This window comes from Cupressus sempervirens, chromosome 11, assembly GCF_028749045.1.
Source record: "Cupressus sempervirens isolate cs-2001-9-10 chromosome 11, ASM2874904v1, whole genome shotgun sequence".
Taxonomy (NCBI): Eukaryota; Viridiplantae; Streptophyta; class Pinopsida; order Cupressales; family Cupressaceae; genus Cupressus; species Cupressus sempervirens.
The window spans coordinates 29,103,001-29,123,501 of NC_143128.1; the positions used below are offsets into that span (position 1 = coordinate 29,103,001).

At 34.8% G+C, this 20,501-nt stretch overlaps 1 protein-coding gene across 1 annotated transcript; it reads right to left on the bottom strand.

The window, feature by feature from the left end:
- Positions 1 to 8,579: 8,579 nt before the first annotated feature.
- On the bottom strand, positions 8,580 to 19,971 carry LOC149528071 (mechanosensitive ion channel protein 6-like). The gene is made up of 8 exons (XM_089808000.1): positions 19,543 to 19,971; positions 18,811 to 19,367; positions 18,064 to 18,187; positions 17,541 to 17,834; positions 17,197 to 17,399; positions 16,668 to 16,911; positions 16,417 to 16,497; positions 8,580 to 8,738 (listed from the first exon to the last, which is right to left on the bottom strand). The coding sequence occupies exons 1-8, from the start codon at positions 19,969 to 19,971 to the stop codon at positions 8,580 to 8,582; spliced, it is 2,091 nt and encodes a 696-aa protein (XP_089664126.1).
- Between the last annotated feature and the right edge of the window lie 530 nt (positions 19,972 to 20,501).

The window sequence follows — 20,501 nt, forward strand, 5'->3', positions numbered from 1 at the left end:
TAATAAAATATAAATATAACCATGTAAATATAATATAATAATAATAATAAATTTAATAAAATATATAATGACCATCTCAGATAGTAGACTCAATCTGATAGATCGACGGCCCAAGATGAATTTCGGGCCAATTTGGGGAATCTTTTCCCATTTTCCCAGATTCATTCGAAATCATGACACGTGTCACAGAATCCACGATTATCTAAAATGGTCATACTCATTGTTATTATTATTATTATATTATATAAATATTATATGGTTATAAATTATAATTATATTATATTATATTACAGTATAGTATAATTAATTATATTATATGTATATGATATGGTTATAATTACAATTTAAAAATATAATTGCAAATGCTCTATTTTTATTCATATTTATTATTTAGTTTCAAAATTAAAATATAATATAGTTATAATATCCATAAATTCTTAAAATTTAACATATATCGAAAATTTTGATAATTGTTTATAAACTATTCTTCATCATTTAAAAGATTTCATAATGGAAAAAAAGTTAGGAATAGGTGACAAGATAGGTATGTTATAAAAATTTGACACAAATTATAAAAATTTGACACATAAATTTGAAACAAACTTACAAAGTCGTAGACTAAGAAGAACAACGATTTGAGATTCGAGAAGCTAAAAACTATTGTTTTCATTGATAATATTTTAGACTGTAAAATGTACATAATACTGATTCATAGCATACATATTCAAAATAGCTGATTAAATCACTAATCAACCTGATTTTACTATTTCGTAATTTACAAAAAAGGGCAGGGCCCAATCCAAAGAAAAATATAGAAATCTTGAAAAAAAAATTTGGCAAAATTTTGCCCTTATCAAAATGTTTTTTTGCCCCAAAGGGCTAAGGGAATAGGGAACATTGAACAGGGAACCAGGGAACCAGGGAGGCTAGAAGCATGAGTGGGCTGAGGGGCCGAAGGATTGAAGCCTTTCATCAAAAAGGTCTTTAGTTTTGTCTGCGAGGAATCTATTGGAGAAGATGATGTCACTGAAGTCGTCTAGCCATGTGAAGTTCGCCTCACTGAGATCATCATCCAACAACAACCATTTTCATAGAAAGTCCCTTCTAATCTGCGCCCACTTTCAATGGTGAGTCAGTTGCCATTTGTTCATGCCGAGCAAGGAAGGATGCTTATGTATAATGCACCCTATGCCTTCCTCCCAGCACTTGTCTGCTACATCTGCAAAAGGGATGCCAATACCTGGCCCCAATACCTGCTTGGCCAATACAATAATTTTGACATCATCTTCTAAAAATGTTTCTTTAAAAAATGTTATGCAGAAGCATCAACATGTCTATTTTCCTACCTCCAAGGTCGAGAAGAGACACAAAGAAGCGGGAGGTAATATCCGTGGACACACGGTACCTCTTATCATTTCTCAAGAATTCATGGTCGAGTACCATGCATATAGCATGGAGGATAAAAGGACTTCGGCCATCTACCTTGCAAACCATGGCAAGGACATCATCAGGCATTTTGCCCAGAAAGGGCTTTTGCAGAGCCATATCAATGCATTTCAGGCGAATTGACGTATCCATGACTACGATTCAAGAAACTGAAAACTTTGCAAAGTGCAGCTACAAACCAAATTCAAATTAAAAAAATTAGAATATAAGAAATGATATTGAAAGAGGAATTAAAGAGCCTATTTATTGGTAGACTGCAGTTGCATCTAATTCTTTGGCGCTCACTATCTTCCATATCTTATCTTTTCATATTCCTATTAATTTTCAAGTATGTGAAATGCCAAAATGTGCTAACATTAATGTCGGATAGTCAATAGTGTCTGACATGATTAATTATTTCCATGTAAACTTTTCCATGTGTCTACATTCCAGAAAATTACATGCAACTCCAAGTCTTTTCAAGCGAGTGGCCCTAAGATGCATCTACTATTGTTGATCTTTAACTAATCAACGTTCAATAAAACTATTGTATTTACTATTAACGTACCAAAAGTGATGATAGTCGACTTGGTAATTGTGGCACTGATGTAACGATGTTACGACATTATTAATAACACACCTAATATAGGACACAAGTTGAAACTTGAAAGTGACTACTTGTCATGTCCCCTTTTCAAATAATTAAAAATAATAATCTTTGCTAAGGCAGGCAGGCCCAAAAAGGTGAAGTTTTGAAAAAAGGGGATAATCTTTGGAAGCTAATGGACTATTAAATGAAAATTATTATTAAAATATTTTTTATTAACCCCTCTTTGACGTGAGTTAGGGTTATGCACTCTTTTAAGGGGTTTGGAGGCATTTTGGGCTCATTCCAGAACTTGATTATTGCGCATTACTTTGTTGTTCTTCAGAGGTTGCCAAACCTATCGAGAAGGAGACCCAAGAATGGGAGTTTGTAGGTTTCTAGGAACGCTAAGGATGGGATTTTGAATTCATTCCATGTGCATGCTCATGCAGAGTTTTCTTTTGTGCTGAACAGTGCAGATTTGTGGATTTTCAGGTGTTTTTTTGTAAGAGTTTGGTGTTTTCAGTTGAGTATTTCATATCAGTTTGGGTTGCTGTTGTATTTCAGACTTTTAGATGTTAAAATAGAGCTAAATATATGTAATTTATTAGATTATACTTCTATGATAGATTATCAGTGCTTTTGTGGTGTTTCCAGCTATTTTGTGTTGTTTCCAAGAGCTCGATGAGCATTGTTTTGGTCCTCCGTTTGGGAGCTACAAATCTGGAAATGTCGTTTTGTAGGCTGTTATGCTACTGAAATTTCTATAAAAGATGCCCATTTCTAGATTTATTAATAATATGTGAAGCTGTGAAGTTTTTGGCACTATTTTCGGCATACTCAATTTGGGGTTTATTGAGAAATTGGTGGATCTTTGAAATATTGGTTGTTTGATCTTAAAGATCTGATTAGAGGCTTGAAATATCATATAAAATTAGAAAAGGGACATTTCACTACTCAACAATCAGTACAGTCACTAACCAATACATGTGCAAATTTCGCTTTCAGATTAAACAATTTTTCAGTTTACCATTGAAGATTAGCCAAGACCATTATTATTCATTTTTCTACAAAACAAGTAATTCACCTCTGACATTATTAATTCTGACTTATAATCCTTTTTTTTTTTGTGAGTCTTTTTTCTTTGATATTATACTCTCAATCTGATCTTTCATCTTTTGAATAAAGTCTTGTGCATCCTTAAGCTTGATTTTTAACATGTTTCTTTCATCATTAACCAAATCTAATTCCTCAAGTGTTTCTTCAAGATTCTTCAACAAATGTATTAAATCTAAAGTGATCTCCCTCAAGTTACTAAACTTCTTCTAAGTAACTATGCTCTTATACCAATTGTTACAAAGTAAAGTGTACTAATATAACTGAAAGGTGGGGGTGGGGTGTGAATTAGTTATGTATTTTTAACAATTTTTTGCCCAACTATGGATATGCTTTAACAATTATAAGCTTGCATGTACATCAGTAAACTAAAAAGTGAAACCATGTGCAACATAAAAAAACTCATAACACCATATTTTGTTATCTAGGGAAACCCTATAGCCAATTAAAAATCTTCGGTGGGGATAGTACCCACAAAATGATCAACTAATCAAAAGTATCTTGTGAAAGATATTGACCCTATTATGAGTCTATTAGATTTATATAGTGTACATGTCTTTATGATAGGACTAGGCCTTGTCAGACGCCTCAACACTATTAGGATTTGTAATTACAATACAAAATGCAAGTCAATCCCACTTCCCAAATTTGTATATACAACTTTACAAGTTATGTGAATAGATACAAAACCTTAACTATGTTTATATATTGAATTTATAATATGTCCTTGTAGTCCCACATATACAAAACTTCATAGAAAAATGTTTCCTTCTTTGCTCATCAAATTTGTATCTATATAGTACATACAAAGTGTACTTATAGAAATCATATCATTACAATACAACTTGTGAGTTGACTAAACAAAAAGATATTCTTTTATACTAGAAACTTTAAACTGTCATCCTTATCCTTCTTCACATGCTACCAAAATCTCATATTAAGTTCTTCTATGTGAGAGTTAACTTTTAGCATGTCAGCCCAACATTGCCAAGCAATTATTTTGACAAGTCAAAATAATTCCTTAACCAAAAACTTAGTATTCTAGTACTCTATTTTGCGATGTTATACCTATTATTGGAAAACTTCCCAAAACTTTGTTGGAAATAACAATAGGAAAGTAAGCTTTGAGGGGGGGCATGGGTCGGTACTTCAAAACTTTAATCATAAAATATTTGCCACACATCCATCTTATAATTTAGCATGTAAAATGAAATAGCTAACTACACAATAAATTTGTTACCTAGAAACCCTCCAATGAGAAGGTAAAACTAGGGTGGGGATGACACCCACAAATCTTCGCTGTTGCAACTCTAAAGTATAGCCAATTAAGGTTAATATAAGTTTAACCATAAATTATGATCTACCCTGTGAAAGGTCTTCTACGCAGATAGTTAAATCTCACCCTATTAAAGGATTTAAACACCTTGCTAAAAGTGTGCCTTGTTAGATGACTTAAACTTGCAATAAAACAAGCACTCAGTTAAGAGATTACACAAGCCTGTTAAGACCACTCTATTAAGATATTTTCTCTACATCACTTGTTAGAATGATTCAGCACCATGATACTTTGGTTAGCACTCTATTGCTAGATGTCAAATCTTCTCTTTACTGGTGTGTACTTAATCCTTCTGATTAGATACATCTCCTCTATCCTCTCTTTGCTTTTCTCTTATCTCTCTAATTGATTCTACAATTCATAATAGTCACAACCTCCATAGCCATCATGAGTTCTCTTTGTACTTAGCATTCATCTCTCTTGTGTCTCCTTCTCTTCCTGCATGCAATACAAAATGTTTAGGGTTTGTTTCCTTAATTAAACACAAGTTGGCTATGGTTAGGTTAGAATCAATAGCTTAGGTTGATCCATTTTTTCACTTAGAACATCCCTCAATTTGACCAGTTGCATGCAATACATAGGCATTCATAATATACATCTGTATACATCTTCTAGAATCACAAAACAATCATTAAGTTGGCCCAAAAATGGTTTACATAGAAGTTTGTGCTAGTACAAACAACTATGCTCAAAATTTTTCACTCAGCAATTAAAGTTTCTAATGCTGGACATTCATTGTATCTTCAATGTTGTAACTCATCTTCTGAATGACTCGACATACTCTGTTTACTCAACTTATGAGTGACTCAGTATTAACTATCTACTTGGCACATACTCGGGGTCGGCACTAACTATGTATATTACTTAACATCTATTGTATAGCAATTGATGCTCAATATGCCTTGATCACTCGGCTCACACTGATTGCTTGACTTGCTTTGATCACTCAGCTTGCACTATAATTCTGTTGAATAATGACTAAGTATTTTTTCACTGCCTTATCAAAACCAATCTAAGATTAACAATTCCCCACTTTGATAGAGTGGCAAAAGCATGTTTTCATGCATATACAATCCTTATTATGAGCACAAATTAGGCAATATATCTATGACTTAGTTGTTAAACAAAATTTCAAAACTTCAAAATTTTGCAAAATGGATGTCAAACTATCATACCTCATTCCTCAATTACTCCATTGCTCACCCTGAGTAAATGTTTCTTTTTTGTATTTGAATCTGATACTCCTATTGAGTATATTAGTTGTACCCTATTTTTGCATTTCTCACCTTCACTTCACTATATCCCTTTTTGTATTGTATCCCCCTTATATTCATTGTCTCCCTTTTGGACACTTATTTTCATGGATGGTACACTGATAGTATGTTTATCCAAAAATGATTTATGGATCTCCATTATTATTTTCAATGTTGCATCCCAATTGTTGCACGCTACCTCTAGATATTGATATTGGATATCTAGCTCAGTAACAAGGTTAACTAAGCCATCATGAGTGGAAAGATGAGAATCTTTCTTTATCAATGTTTTAGCATAGTTTAGTTCCTTGTACAAGACTTCCATGTGTGTGGTCAACATAGATTCAATGCTGATCAAAGTAGTTGGAATGTTAGTATCTTGTGCTTTCAACTCAGCAAGACTACCTTGAGTGGATAGTACTCTCTAAAAATGTGACTAAATTTGACCAAGAGATATTTTTAATGTATCATTTGTAGTCTTTAGATCTCCTTCCAGCTAGTCAACATGCCTTTGAATCTCATGTGTGAAAAGATTCACATCACTTAACTTGGTGTAAAGAGAAAAAATGTTGTCCAACACCTCCTTCGCACTCTCCATCTTGGTTGCTAAATCAACCTAAAATAGTGCAAGGGCACTAGATATCTTTTCAAGTACCTTAGTATCAAATTTTCTTTTAGACCATTCTAATAGTTTAGTATTTGCATCTAGGTCTTCATCATTGATCTTATCAACAATGTGTACCAGTTGTTTAATAATTGGTTTGTCTTCATTTGTATCTAGAAGATTGAAAGCATCGAGAAATATGCTCCCTTCTTAGCAACTCTTGTTGTTTCTTCCTCTATAGAGCTTCCTGTAGAATGCTCATATGCTCAATGGTGATTTTGTTAAGATCAAACTTGGGTAGTTCAATCAGCTCATCTAGGCTTACATCTCCATAAGATATTTCTTTTGAGCTCCTTGACGTTTGTTGTCACAAAGGTTTGCACCCTTTTCCAAAGTTTTTACCTAAGGACAACCTTTCCAAACATGGAAACAACCTCCAAGCTATGGGACTTGAACTGTGAGGTTGAGTCTCTAGAGAAGGCCAGCTTCCTTTACTATTAGGGTGCACCTAAATATTCTTGGAGAGGAAAGGGGAGAAGGAATGCATGAAAACAAATCTACCTACTCTAACCTAAGGGGGTGATGCACCAAAATAGAGCATTCAAATTGATCTCTACCCATACATGCACTATTGAACCATCATGACACCAAAATATATACACATTTAGGCTTGTTTTAATCTAACAATCACATTCAGATCAGAAAACCTGAATGAATGACACAAGGAAAGAGAAGATTCACTTATATATCATTCACAGGCCAAAAGAAATATAGTCATGCAAGATTGTAGATATCCACAATACACCAACGAGAGGCAAATAGTTTTTGTACTTTACATCAATGGCTAAAGGAGATGAGGCATAATGTCATACAGCTCAGAGGCAAAGGGAATTTACCATGAAATTGCAAAGCAATATCGGAGAAGTTAGAGAAGGGTCAACCTTTACAATATTTTACAAAAATTGCCTTTATAGTTCAAGCATAACTAAGATGTCCTCTTACTGAATTTACTCCACAACCACTACCATTAAGCCCTTTAGAGAATAATCATGGAGATCTGAAGAAAATTTAATCTGAGTACAGATCCAAATGTAATGATATCTGATCTTGTTGGAACAGGGCCCTGAGAAGATAGAAACGATGCCATTAAATAGTTTTGACCAGGTATATGGATCGGATCAGAGATGGTGGGGTGTTCTCGCATTCATTGAGTTCAACGCTCATTTGAGGGTGGTTGGCATTGATCACAAGGATCAAATCATGCAATAAAACTCAAATTCCCCTGTTTCTAGCTCATGAACAACATGATCAGTAGGTCGACTGAATATTGCACTGAAGTTAGGCCATGTGGGCCAATAACTTCATTTTATTTTCCCACTCTACAATTCTCCATGTGATTGACCAATACCTTCTTTACTAACTGCTCCACCTCCTCAAATCCTAACTGTGATGCAACTACCAATTTCCAGCCTTAACCACACTACCTAGCCACAACGTATCTCCTCGGGCCTGCGAAGACACATGGAATTTAGGTGCTTCCCCACAATGTTTAACTCCCTCATACTTCTATATTGCGAGCAATCACTGATCATCGATCTGCACAAGATCAATGATCGAGAAAGACTCTCCATTCACTGTGCTTGTCCATGAAAACCTGGGCCCACGAAAACACTCAGCATCTGACCTAGCCTGACTCAGCATTACCCTAGCATACAACTGGCGCCACCTGAAATAAAATTGACCTCACAAGGACACATGGTAGAAAGGCGCATTTCTGCATTCCTTAAAATCCCTGCATCTTTATATTGCAAGCATGCGCTAGCCACTGATTTCATTTGAATCTACGGTGATCAAAACTTTGTAGAACTACATATTTGGTCAGTTGGAAGGGCCAATGAGATACCTTTTTTGTACTCTAACTTTCCTAACAACTGCCATTGAGGACGAGCTGTCAATACCTCCTTGAGAAGGGTGGGCCCATGATGTCACACTAGCCATGTGTCATAAAGGGGCATGCCTGCATTGTTTAACTTCCTTGCAACTTCATCTTGTGGGCATGCACCAGCCACTGATCTTGAGAGATCTGATGGTGCTCATAACACACACTTCTAAACCTGCGTAACTACCCTTCCACCCTATTTGCAGCAACCTAAAGAAGGTGGACCCACCTACCACGTGGCCAAAATGTGCTTCCCTGCATTGTCAAGAAATCTGATAGAACTCAAAATGCGGGTAAGTAGGCACCAATAGAATCACCAACTAGACTGAGACTTCCTCCCTTTGTAGCCCATAGAAAGAACATGGACCCACTGATCCACAGTCATAAAGGGGCTTCCCCGCATTACATAAAGGTCGTGCATTTGGAGAATGTGGGAATGCGCCCACCGTAGATTGCCAGAGATTTGATGGCGCGAAAAGCTGCACAAAAGAAGAAAGTCTATTTGATCGTTTTATTTTTTATTTTTTTTCATTTTAAATTCTCGAGCATTAAAATAGTATAAAAGATGAGAAATTGTTGTTGGGTCTCAGGCTTTGAAGAACTTGAGTACTGGTAGGAGTCACAAAAACTAGTAAGGTAACCAGAGTCTAGATGAAAATTTGTTCCTCTAGAGCAGTAGTCACCTTCACTTCTTCAGATTTTTCAACTTGTCTCACTTCCTATTGAGCTTCTCCTTGAATTTTTGGAGTAAGTATAGGATTGGATTCTTGACCTAATTTGACTTATGCTCCATCTTTCTCAACTATAACTAAGGCTTGCTTAGTTGAAATGAGTGCACTAGAGACAATGCTACTAGTGTTTCAATAATAACACTTAGTTGTTTAGTTCTTACACTTTGATATTTTGTCTCTATAGTTGTAGGGGACACACTAAATGCATCAATTTGTTTCTCCCCTACTGCTTCCACTTCTACCATTTCAATTTCATCAGTTCTCATCAATATAGTTTGAGCATAATTTTTTTGCCATGGTGGAATCCTTCAATATCTTCTTCAAGTAATCATCAATCCAAAGATTGATGTTATGAGAAAAATTATTAGGAACATCCTTGATTTGTATTTAGTCATGTTGACTCACTTGGTCTACATGTGGAGGATTGTCATTTGGCACTTGTACATCTTGTACATTTTGTTCCTCTTGTTGATCTTCTTTAGTTGTGGCTTCTTTTGTTGTTGTTGCTTCCTCAGTTCCTCCCATACTACCATCCTTTAATGATTCTTCTTGTGTTGTTTCTATTGTAGCTTTTTCATCTTTCTTAAGATCTTTCATTTCTTGCTCACCTTTGTCTTTTATTGTAGGAGTGGATGACCAATAGATTTTTTTCTAGATTTGTGTACTCTTGGTCACCACATCCTCAATATTCTTGTTCAATATATGGAAAGCTCTATATTTTGGGGAAAATTTTGACTTGTGCTTTTCCATAGCTTTGGTAATCTTCCTCTTATCCAATTTTAGCATTACTTGGGCTAGAGTGGATTCCCTCATCTGTCTCTCAATTTGTAAATAATATTGTCATTTCTGCTCAAGTCGGTCATATGGACTCTTAGGTAGGGAGTTGGCAATCTCAATAGGAGTTGATTTGAATGTAGCTATCATTACATATATGGCTTCTTTAGCAGTATTTTGTTCAAACTTTCCTAACTTATCAAAATCTATGTGTGCAAAACAAGATTAATATTGTCACACAAATTATCTAAGTCGGAGGAGGGACTATGGCTTACCACCTTGAATTGATTCATGTCATTAGATTATGTCTTCTCCTCATCTACTCAGCCACTAGAGTTTATTTTCTCCTCACATATGTCTTCTTGGCTAGTTGGCTCAGCTCTGCTAAGGCAATAGTCCTCTTTCCTTTAGGTTTCTCAACAACCTTAACTTTCTTGGTGGTTGCCCTTGTGTTAGGCCTAGTAGTAGGTATTGATTGCTTCTATCGTGTAATTTTCACAAGCTTCTTCTTAGGTTTCTCCACTTCAGATTCCTTATCCTTTCTCTTCTTCTTCTTAGTAGGTTTGGGTGTTTCATCAACTTCTTCTCCCTTGACACCTTCTTCGTTTACTTCATCATCTTCTCCTTGTCCTTGAGTGAGTGCCAAAGGCGCTTGGACTTATTCATCCTCTTCTTCATCTTCATCTTCTTCTCTCCCTTCGCCAGCTTCTTCACAAGTTTATTTTTCTTCCTTAACATAGAATTTATCTTCAAGTCAATTGTAATTATGGACTTGCCTTCCTCAGAGTTTCCAAATGAGGTGGCACTTTTATCTATTTCTTTTGCCAGTAGAGCTGTGATAGTTGCAGATGCCTCATCACCATTGATCACATATGGCAAGGGATTAAGTCATCTAACCCTAGGAATAGTTTCTTGCACATATGTATAATCTACATCCACTAAGAAGAAAACATCATTATAATGTTTCTCCACTAGTGACATAGGAATCCTTAGTCTCTGTTTCATGGATTTTTTAAAATCCTCAAAATAACTAGTCATCACTAACTCAAAGTTATCTCCAAGTTACTCTATGAATTCTTCAATATGTACTGTAATAGACCTATTGTATTCCAAGAAACTTTTCCAAATGTAGGAAATGTGTTCTACACATAAAAGAATATACAAACTAGTAAAGAACCAAATTTGCAAGATACACTCTTTGCTTTCCTTATTGCCTCCAAGTTTTCAAATAGTTTTTGAAGCTCCAACTCAACAAGGTCATAGGTGTGGTCTCTCTTCACTATTTTGTATCCCAAACCTACATCCATGCAAGATGCACTATTTGGTTTGCTAGATTGAAAGAACTTGTGAGCTATCACTCTCACAAAAAAGTCAATTAAGGGTTCTAAGATAAAAACTATAGAAATTCCCCTCTTGTTCCATATTACACCTATGTTCTTCTAAATTATCTCCTTTGAATCATTTCACATTCTCTTGGGTGTATCTAGGGTAGGATACCATGTCACTCGGTTGATGATCCTTTTAGTGATCTTAATTGGTCCATTTTCCAACCATACAAAGTCATCATGTATCTACCGAGCACAATCTTTTTCCATTCAATTTTGAATACATTAGGGAAATCTAGGGCATAGGTCAACCCTTTCTTTTCTACAATTTTATTCTCTTCCCTTAAGACTTCATCTACACAAACTTGACTGTACAAATCCCTTATCTCCATGTCTCCTATACTTCCAACTTTGCATGTATAACAACACCATACATCCTAAATCATAAGAACCTTTGGTGGTATCATCAACAATGCACTAGACGGGTCTCCTTTATAAGCAATTTTAGGTATTGCTCAAAAAGGTGGTTCTCTTACATCATTACTAATTGATTTCACATTAAACACTTCCTTTCCTTCCTTCCTTCCTAACACTTGCAAAAGAGCTAGTTGCCATATTTGATACTTAGGGTTCACGAATATTTAAACAACGAAACTCAACACTAGTAAAATACTTTTCCAATGTTATGAATATGTCAAGTTTTAGTTGAATTTAGTTCACAAATGCAAGAATCTCCTATTGCAATTCACCTTCATGCTCTCTTTGATCACTGGTGAATGCAAATGAGTTGAGAAACAATTATATAACCCTTAAAATTCTATATTAAATTCTTAATACTTACACAGCTGTAATCTCGATCAACATAGGGTTTCCAACTCACTCGGTATATGCATTATTTCCACTTTTCTCAGTTTACATAGAAAACTCGGCCAATACTACCATACCTTCATTACTCGACAACAACTGAAATTACATTTACGCTTAGTAGTAACTGTGAAACATTTCGTGCTTGGAAACAACGTGAAAACAAACAAAGCTATAGATTTCTTCTAGGTTCTAACCAATACATTGCATCTTAATTCATGCATATATAATCTTTTCAGAACTTAGATTCTCAGAATTGATTTAAAATATATTATTGAAATATCAGTCCCACACTTACTTTTGATTGCCTATTTTAAGGTGATGAGATCACCTAATCCATTGGATGAAGTGACCTCATCTAAAATTGATGTGCTGAAATCTACCTTCTTCCATGTCTTGTTCATTTGCACTTTGACCTTCTCAACATTGACCTTTTCATTGCCTTTATTGTTTCCATTACTTGGTGTTGGTGATCTAGTTGGACAGTTTCTACTGATATGACCAGTCTTAAACCAACTAAAGCATGTAGTCTCACTCAACCATCTATTGTAGTTTCCTTAGAAATGTGTTCTAATGCATTTCTTAGGAACATGTCCATATTCTTGACAATAGTGACAAGTGTACCTTGTATTGTAAACCTAATTGTAGGATATTTCATTTTGTTGTACCTTTGTCTACTTGTTAGATGCCCACTTGGCATTAGATCTACATTCATATGTTTTATGTCTATACTTCTGACAATTATGACAATATCCTTCAAATATTTGTGTGCTTAAGCTCTTGGTTCTTCATTCATGTGTCTAATGTCCTTGCTTATTGTACTTATGACAATAACCCTTGAATTTCTACATAGGGTTCTAATTTGCATTATTGCTCCTGCAAACATTTATTGTATGACCTAACTTTCCACAATTATGATAAGTGGGTTCATAGTTCTTACCTTTGTTGTTTCATTGTTCGCCACTTTTAGATGATTCTCCTTCCTCAGTTTTGGTGTATCCCAATCCAACAGTATCATTATTAGATCTATGAAATCTCATCAGTTTCTCTAAATATTTGATGGCTTCACTAGGTTTGTTGAAACTTTTAGCAAATTCCTTTTCATTTCTCAATTCATTCCTTAGTTGTTTACGCTGTAACTTCAGGGTTTTTGATCTCAATATCTTTTCCATTCGATTCATGATTGGAAATCATCAATTGATTCATTGTATCCAATTGCATGTTAGGAATCTTTTACACATTTGATATCTTCTCATACAATCTATTGGTTAGTGTTCTATTGTCATCTTCAATAATGACTTTTTCCTCCTCGGATTTCTTGTTTTACATGGTTACCTCATGTAGAAATACAAATTGGACTTCTTGTTCTATCTTAAGATTTTTGACCTCTTCAGTTAGGGCACCATTCTTTTCCATCGGATCTACAATAGCTACATCAAACTCACTTGAGTTTCAATTTGCAAAAAATTTAGTAGTGTCTTTTTCTTGATAATGAGTGTCATTCTGCTCAATAGATATCTCTTTCCTTCTTCTCAATGAATGTTGTAGTTCATCTCTTGCTTCCATGAGTTGGTGTAGAGCAAGATGGATTTCAATCTTCTAGTTCTCAATTGTATTTCAAAACTTGTAGACTTCCATCTTCAACATCTTTTCTCAAAGTTATAAAGCTTTCCTTTTCAAAGAACAAGGCTCTGATACCAATTGTTGGAAATAACAATGGGAAAGAAAACTCTAGCGAGGGGATGAATTAGTACTTCAAAACTTTAACTATAAAACGTTCACCATACATACATCTCATAATTTAGCATTTAAGTTGAAATAGCTAACTATACATGTTCATCCATAGCATGAAACAAATAACAAATGACACAATAAATTTGTTACCCAAAAACCCTCCAATAAGAAGGTAAAACTGGGGCAAGGATGACACCCACAAATCTTCATAGCTACAACTATAAAGTGTAGCCAATTAAAGTTACAAGAAGTTTGACCATAAACTATGATCTACCCTATGAAAGGTCTACCCTGTTAAAGGCTTACAAAGACTATTAAGTCTCACCTTGTTAAAGGATTTAAACACCTTACTAAAAGAGTGCCTTGTTAGAGGACTTAAACTTGCAATAAAACAAGTACTCGATTAAGAATTTTACACAAGCTTGTTAAGACTACTTTGTTAGGAGATTTTCTCTACATTGCTTGTTAGAATTATTTAGCACCATAATCCTTTGGTTAGCACTCTATTGCTAGATGTCAGATCTTCTCTTTCTTGGTGTATACTTGATCCTTCTAATTAAATATGTCTCCTCTGTCCTCTCTCTACTTTTCTCTATTCTCTCTAATTGATTCTGCAATTCATAACATTGTCACAACCTCCATAGCCATCATGAATGCTCTCTATACTTAGCATTTGTCTCTTGTATCTCCTTCTCTTCCTTCATGCAATACTAACAATTTATGATTTGTCTCCTTAAGTAAACACAAACTTTGGCTAGGGTTAGGTTAGAATCAATGGCTTAGGTTGATCCATTTTTCCTCTTAGAACATCCCTCAATTTGATTGGTTGCATGAACTACATAAGAATTTATAAAACAATCATTAAGTCAGCCCAAAAATGGTTTACATAAAAGTTTGTGTCATTACAAACAATTATGTCCAAAACTGTTCACTCGGCAATTGAAGTCACTAATGCTCAGCATTCACTATATCTTCAATGTTGTAATTCATCTTCTAAATGACTTAGCATACTCTATTTACTCATCTTATGAGTGACTCGACACTATCTTCTCAGCACTGACTATGTATATTACTCAGCATGTATTGTTTGGAAACTAATACTCGGTATGCCTTGATCACTTAGTTCACACTGATTTATTGGCTTGTTCTGATCACTTGGCTTGTAGTGTAATTCTATTGAATAATGACTAAGTGTTTTGTTAGCACCTTGTCAAAACCAATATGAGATTAACAAACTTATTCAAAACTTATCTTAAACTTTAGCAGCCTTACACACATCATCTATGATGTCCATACTACCTTCTTCTAAGATTGTCTAATTTCATATGCCTTATGTGAAGCTCACTAAAAAAAATTGTATGACTATTTCTTTTTTACCACTATTATAATTAGACAACTTTCTAAGTATCCTATAGCTAAACTTTTCTTTTGACTTAGTTACCTCAAAATTTGTGTTATGTTTCCATTAAGGACAACCCTATCAACTATCCTTACCCAAATTGCCAACATAGCCTTAGGTCTAGTTGTTCTTGTAGGCCTCAAAATTTGTTCACCAATTAAATATACCTTCGAGACCTCACCCTTCAAAACCTTTGGAGGTGGTGTTCTCTTTGATAATCTTCTTGTTACTCTCTACAATGTAGGAGAAATATTTGTAGATGAGGCCACTAGAGTAAGTGAGTCTAGTATGTCTAAAGGTTCAGGCTCAATAATAGCTTCACCTTGTACCATCATAGGGGTAGAAACCTTTGCTTTAGATTGCATAGATTCACTTTGTTTCTATGTTCTTCCATATTCTCTTTAGAAATTCCTTCTTTCTCTACAATTCTATCAACTATCTTATGCACCTTCGTCTTTCTTGAACTTCTTCTCAACTCCTCCCATACCTTCTGAGATTTCTCTTGATAAGTTCCCCATCTTTTTGAATTGGGATCCTTCTCAGAAGCAAGTATGGCATACACATGTTATGTTACAACAAATAGATCTACTTCATAACCCATAAGAGTTATCCATTAAAATCTAGGTTCAACTGCCTCCGTACATGTATAATGTGTCTCTACCATAAAACAAGTTGTATCTACTTTTCTCTTTGGGCATTAAAAGAGAAACTTCACACAATCCAAGAAGTGAGCATTAATGATATTATATTCTCTTTGTTTCATTATTTTGTAGCTCCCTTAAAAAGACTCTAGGGTTGTAATTTTTGAAACTTATTAATTCTTTCCTTTTAAAATCACATATCTTAGCTTTTAAATTTTTATCAATCATTCATGTTTCCTTATGTTTTTTTTTAAATTTTCTTATATTATTAGAAATTTCTTTAATTAGCCTTGCATTCTTCATCTTACTAAGGATTAGATGAGAAAGCAACACATTTCATTGGTATGTTTTAAGTGTTGTACCTAGTACTTCTTCTAGGCCATAAATACACATGTACTTAAGCTTACTTACGTCTACATATGAATATTCTGCTTTTAGTGGTATTATTACATTTTCACTTTTCCACCTTAAGTGTAAGCTATCACGACAATCTGTGCCCATTCAAGAATCATAACATACAGAGGCCTCACCTTGTTTTTAAACCAAAAATGCTGAAGATATTGAGTGACAATTGCTGCGAAGTTTACTCTCACTAGCTCACTACCATAGCATACAAATTTTTAAAAATATTATATTCAAAGAAACCATAATACTAGTAAATAAAATGTATTTCTACCTGTACTTCATACCTCAGAAATTCTATTTTCTGGCAAAGAACATGCAAAACCAGAAACATGTACCTTGTGCACAAAGCAATGGAGCTTTGTTCCCTGCAAAATACAATCCAAAAGCATTTGTCATTATAATTACCAATGCAGATTCCAAGATAAGTATTGAAACAGTCATTAAAACAAAACAAAGAAAAAGAAACACTTACAATAAAAATTGTTATTCTTTATTTACCTCAACTCATTAGAAATGAATGAGGATCTCATCTTACAGTAGACCCAACAAACTTAACAGGCATTTTTTCAAGCAAAATTTGATATTCAATTTGAAGTTCCTCAAGCATATCCTTCATTTTCAGTAGCAATGCAGATCTTCTATTTGATCTCTCACTTATGTTTTGATAATTCATTGTATGTCTGAGGCAAAGGCCCATTCTCATCCTATTAGTGTTCTCAATCTCCCTAGTAAACAAATTATAGTCTGGGTGCCAATGATGATGCTTGCTTTCAATATAGCTGCATAAACAAACACAGTGCCTAAATATTCATACAAATCAAGGAAATACCTGTTTCATAAATAAGATAAGCTAACCTAACCTTACTGGCCTTTAGGCCAAAGTGGACCAATGGACCTAGATGAGTTTGTTTATGATTCTCTTGTTGCTGAGATTTAAGAATAAATTTCTAGAAACTTTATGTGATTAACGCAATCAAGTATTTCGTATGTAAGGGTGTTTGCAGATTTATGTGTAACTGTGCCTCATATTATACCATTGCTAAAAAAATCACAAATAAAAGGACCTTCTTATTCTCTCCTTAAGCGCAGCAATTTTTTCCACAGTAGTAGTAGCATCCACGAAGAAGTCAAAACTCTCTCCCATATCTGGACTCCGATGATAGTTAATGATTGGTTTCGTGGATAATATTGAGTTGGGATAGTATACTTTCTCGTTATCACTCAACAGAAACACTGTAGTGAAGATGTTCATTTCTTCCACAACCATCTGTACCATTCAAATATCAATTAGTTGTACGGTTGTATTCAAAAACCAATCTGTAACATTTTCTACTTTTTCTTTTTTTGTTCATAGGTGAATCTTCACTCATTTCAGTCATTTGTGAAAGGTAAGAAGGATGAATTTTACCTGAACTCCATCAACAATACACCGATCACCCACGTCAAATGGATGCGTGATAAATACAAACACAACGGCTTCAAAGATTGTTTTGCAGGTATTTCCGAACATGAAAGCCACAGGCAGAAGGGAAGTTAATATTATAACAATAGCACGGGTGCTGGCAATGCCCAGAAGTACCAAAGAGAACATTACTATGATTATAACCACAACTGCATTGATGAGTCTGTGTAGCTGTTTAACTGCAGTTTTGGAGTCATTAAGAGACCGGGAAAGTAATTTCCTTTCTTCAAAAAAATTCATCTGCCACAAAAAAGATACATTAGTCAGTATGTCCCAAGAAAGAGCTAATAGAACTAGATAATCAGTATTGCCTAGTTTAACTTATTTTGTGTTGCTTTCGTCGGAATAAAACAGCAAAATTAGGTCAAAAGAACATGAAATAAGCACAACGTTCCGAACAAAACCACATCTAGCTATATGTTGGGAGTGATACTTAAAAGCAGTATGGAACTGATTTGAAATAGCATACCACCCAGTTTGCAAGAGACGATTCAATGATCCTTCTTGTATCTGAGGCTCCTGTAAATTGGGGAAAGACTCTGCTCACCTCTGTTTTCCTCATTAACTTCAGCAGGTCATCTTCCTCAATATAACTGCAAAAGATGGGACTCTAATTTAAGTAAGAAAAACTAATTCTGAAACATATTCATTTTCCCAGAAGTAAATGAACCATGAGCCGTGGATTTTCCTGATATTCTCTGGTCCTATTTATGCTAGTGGGTTCATGCTTTTTCCTTGGTGCTTTTGTAAAAGTCAGGTGTTTGAGAACAATGGCATTAGCACCAAAGTGATCATACAATACAAACTGCTGCACATGATGCTTAGCAGAGCCGTTTTGGTATTAGTTCATGGTTTAATTACCAAACACATGAATGGGTACATGGTCAGACTGCAGTATGGTTAGGAACTGGGATACCAATTTCCAGTCCATAGTAGTGATCAAGAGTTCTTGTGGATCTTATTGTGTGAGGATGCCAGTTTAAATGGCAATGGCGTTCTGTTAAGACATAAATAAACTGCCAATAGTATTGCCTGCTACAAATTTTTATTGGAACAATCCACCAGAAACTAGAATTGGCATTATCTATGGACTATTAAATGTTAGCTTTCTAATTCTTGAATAACAAAAACAAAGCTTAGTACGGCACCTCATTGTAGGACAAAGCCTATGTGAGGTAAAGGTATTACTTCAAAGAACAAGTCAGTGGATGCATACTCTGTTCCACGCTTAGCAACATTTTCAAATATCCTCTTTGCCTTAATTGCTGCTTGACGTTCACTATCGATCTTCGGATCATGTTTATGGTAATTCAAAGACCTGTCAATTGTGTTAGCGATTCCCGAATGCCTGATATTTCGGATCCATCTCTTCATTTTCCAAGCAGAGACATTCCTCTGATTCAGCTTCTTCAGTTGTTTAATAGTTATCCCATTGGTGCTCCCTTCCTCTTTGAGCCCTGCCCACTCATTATTCTTGTTATCAGGAGGATCTATTTGAATTTCCACGTGTCCTGCATTGTTCGTATTATTTGTATCTGCTAGAGCAGAGGATTGATGGATTTCCATCATTGGGGGCGGAGATATAGTTTCAAGCACATATTGATGGAATATGGACTCCTGAATTCTGTCAAAATATGTTTTCACATGAAAATTCAAAGCCAAAATCTTCACCAATAGTGTCTTGAATAGCCATAGAAATGAGGCGCACAGAAGACAAAGTAGAAATGTCCCTATGTAATCCAACAGGTTTTTGTTCTCGGTAGCTCGCTCGAACTGATAGCAAAAATTCACCAAAATATTAGAATGTAAAAGAGATCACAAATATAAAGAGGAATTTGCAGATGACTAAGAAGAAAAACCCTATCCCCAACAAACAATAACAATTATGAAAATGCATTTTCATTGAGAAGAACAATTATGAAAAACGAGAGTGTGGAACGGTTACTACCTTTTTATCAAATATGAGATGCCAAGCGAGCAAAACTAAGCCGAACCAGAGGCAATTCTTCGCACTACTCCTCACTCCATAGACAAAGTAGAGGACCCTCTTTGTCAAAATGAAATTTCTCTCGATTACGAAAACCCCCACACGAATTATCCAGCCAGAAACGAGTCTCCCGGAGAAAACAAGCAGAGCCATCAAAAACCACTTCCATGACTCTAACCCCCAAATGAAACGTTTCTTCAGAGACCCGACTATGAGGCTCGAAAGCAATCCTGCTATAAGAGCCAATAAAGCTGCACATTCCAAAAAAAGCCATTTGTCAAATCCGGAGTGCTTGTAATTTGGAGGAACCTCCTCTTCTTTGATGGGACCAAATTTTTCTTCGATATCATCTGCAGCTGAGGGACATTTGTTCAGATTCCTTTCAGCCATTCTTGTAGATTTTTCCATTGCATGAAATAAAGAAATCGTATCCATGACACAGTAAATAAACTATGAAACATTGTATCCATGACACGCTATATAAGCTATGAAACACCTTTTCACTTTCCATTCCAGTCCACAATCCGTTCGACTCAAAAACCATTCGCCTTCCCTCCCTTACCAAAACCCAAATTACAGTCCAATGCAAGCGCGAATGCAATCGAAAGAAATAATGAGAACAAAATGACATTTGGTCGTTAATGTGGCACGATAAGAATTTTTATTTGATATTATATTAATAATTATTATTATTGGTTTGTTAATAGATAAACTATGATACATTAATTTACAATTTGATTTAAAGATGGATGTATAGATAATAAATATAAAAATTGTCTTCACTAGTACAATTGAGAATGGGTAAGGTTAGATTCAAAAGATCAAAGTATATTATATGTGATTAATTGAATTCCTTTAAATATATAATATTAGGTCTATATATAATATAATATCAAATTTATTAAATTAAAAAAATTAAT

What these genes read in the sequence shown, in the direction of transcription:
- LOC149528071 (XM_089808000.1), bottom strand. Translation starts at nt 19,971, where the DNA reads ATGGCTGAAAGGAATCTGAACAAATGTCCCTCAGCTGCAGATGATATC. An exon ending in TTAAGTTTGTTGGGTCTACT is followed by an intron (nt 16,498 to 16,667) that starts GTAAGATGAGAT and finishes TGTATTTTGCAG; the next exon opens with GGAACAAAGCTCCATTGCTT. An exon ending in CAGAAAATAGAATTTCTGAG is followed by an intron (nt 8,739 to 16,416) that starts GTATGAAGTACA and finishes TCTTTTGTGCAG; the next exon opens with CTTTTCGCGCCATCAAATCT.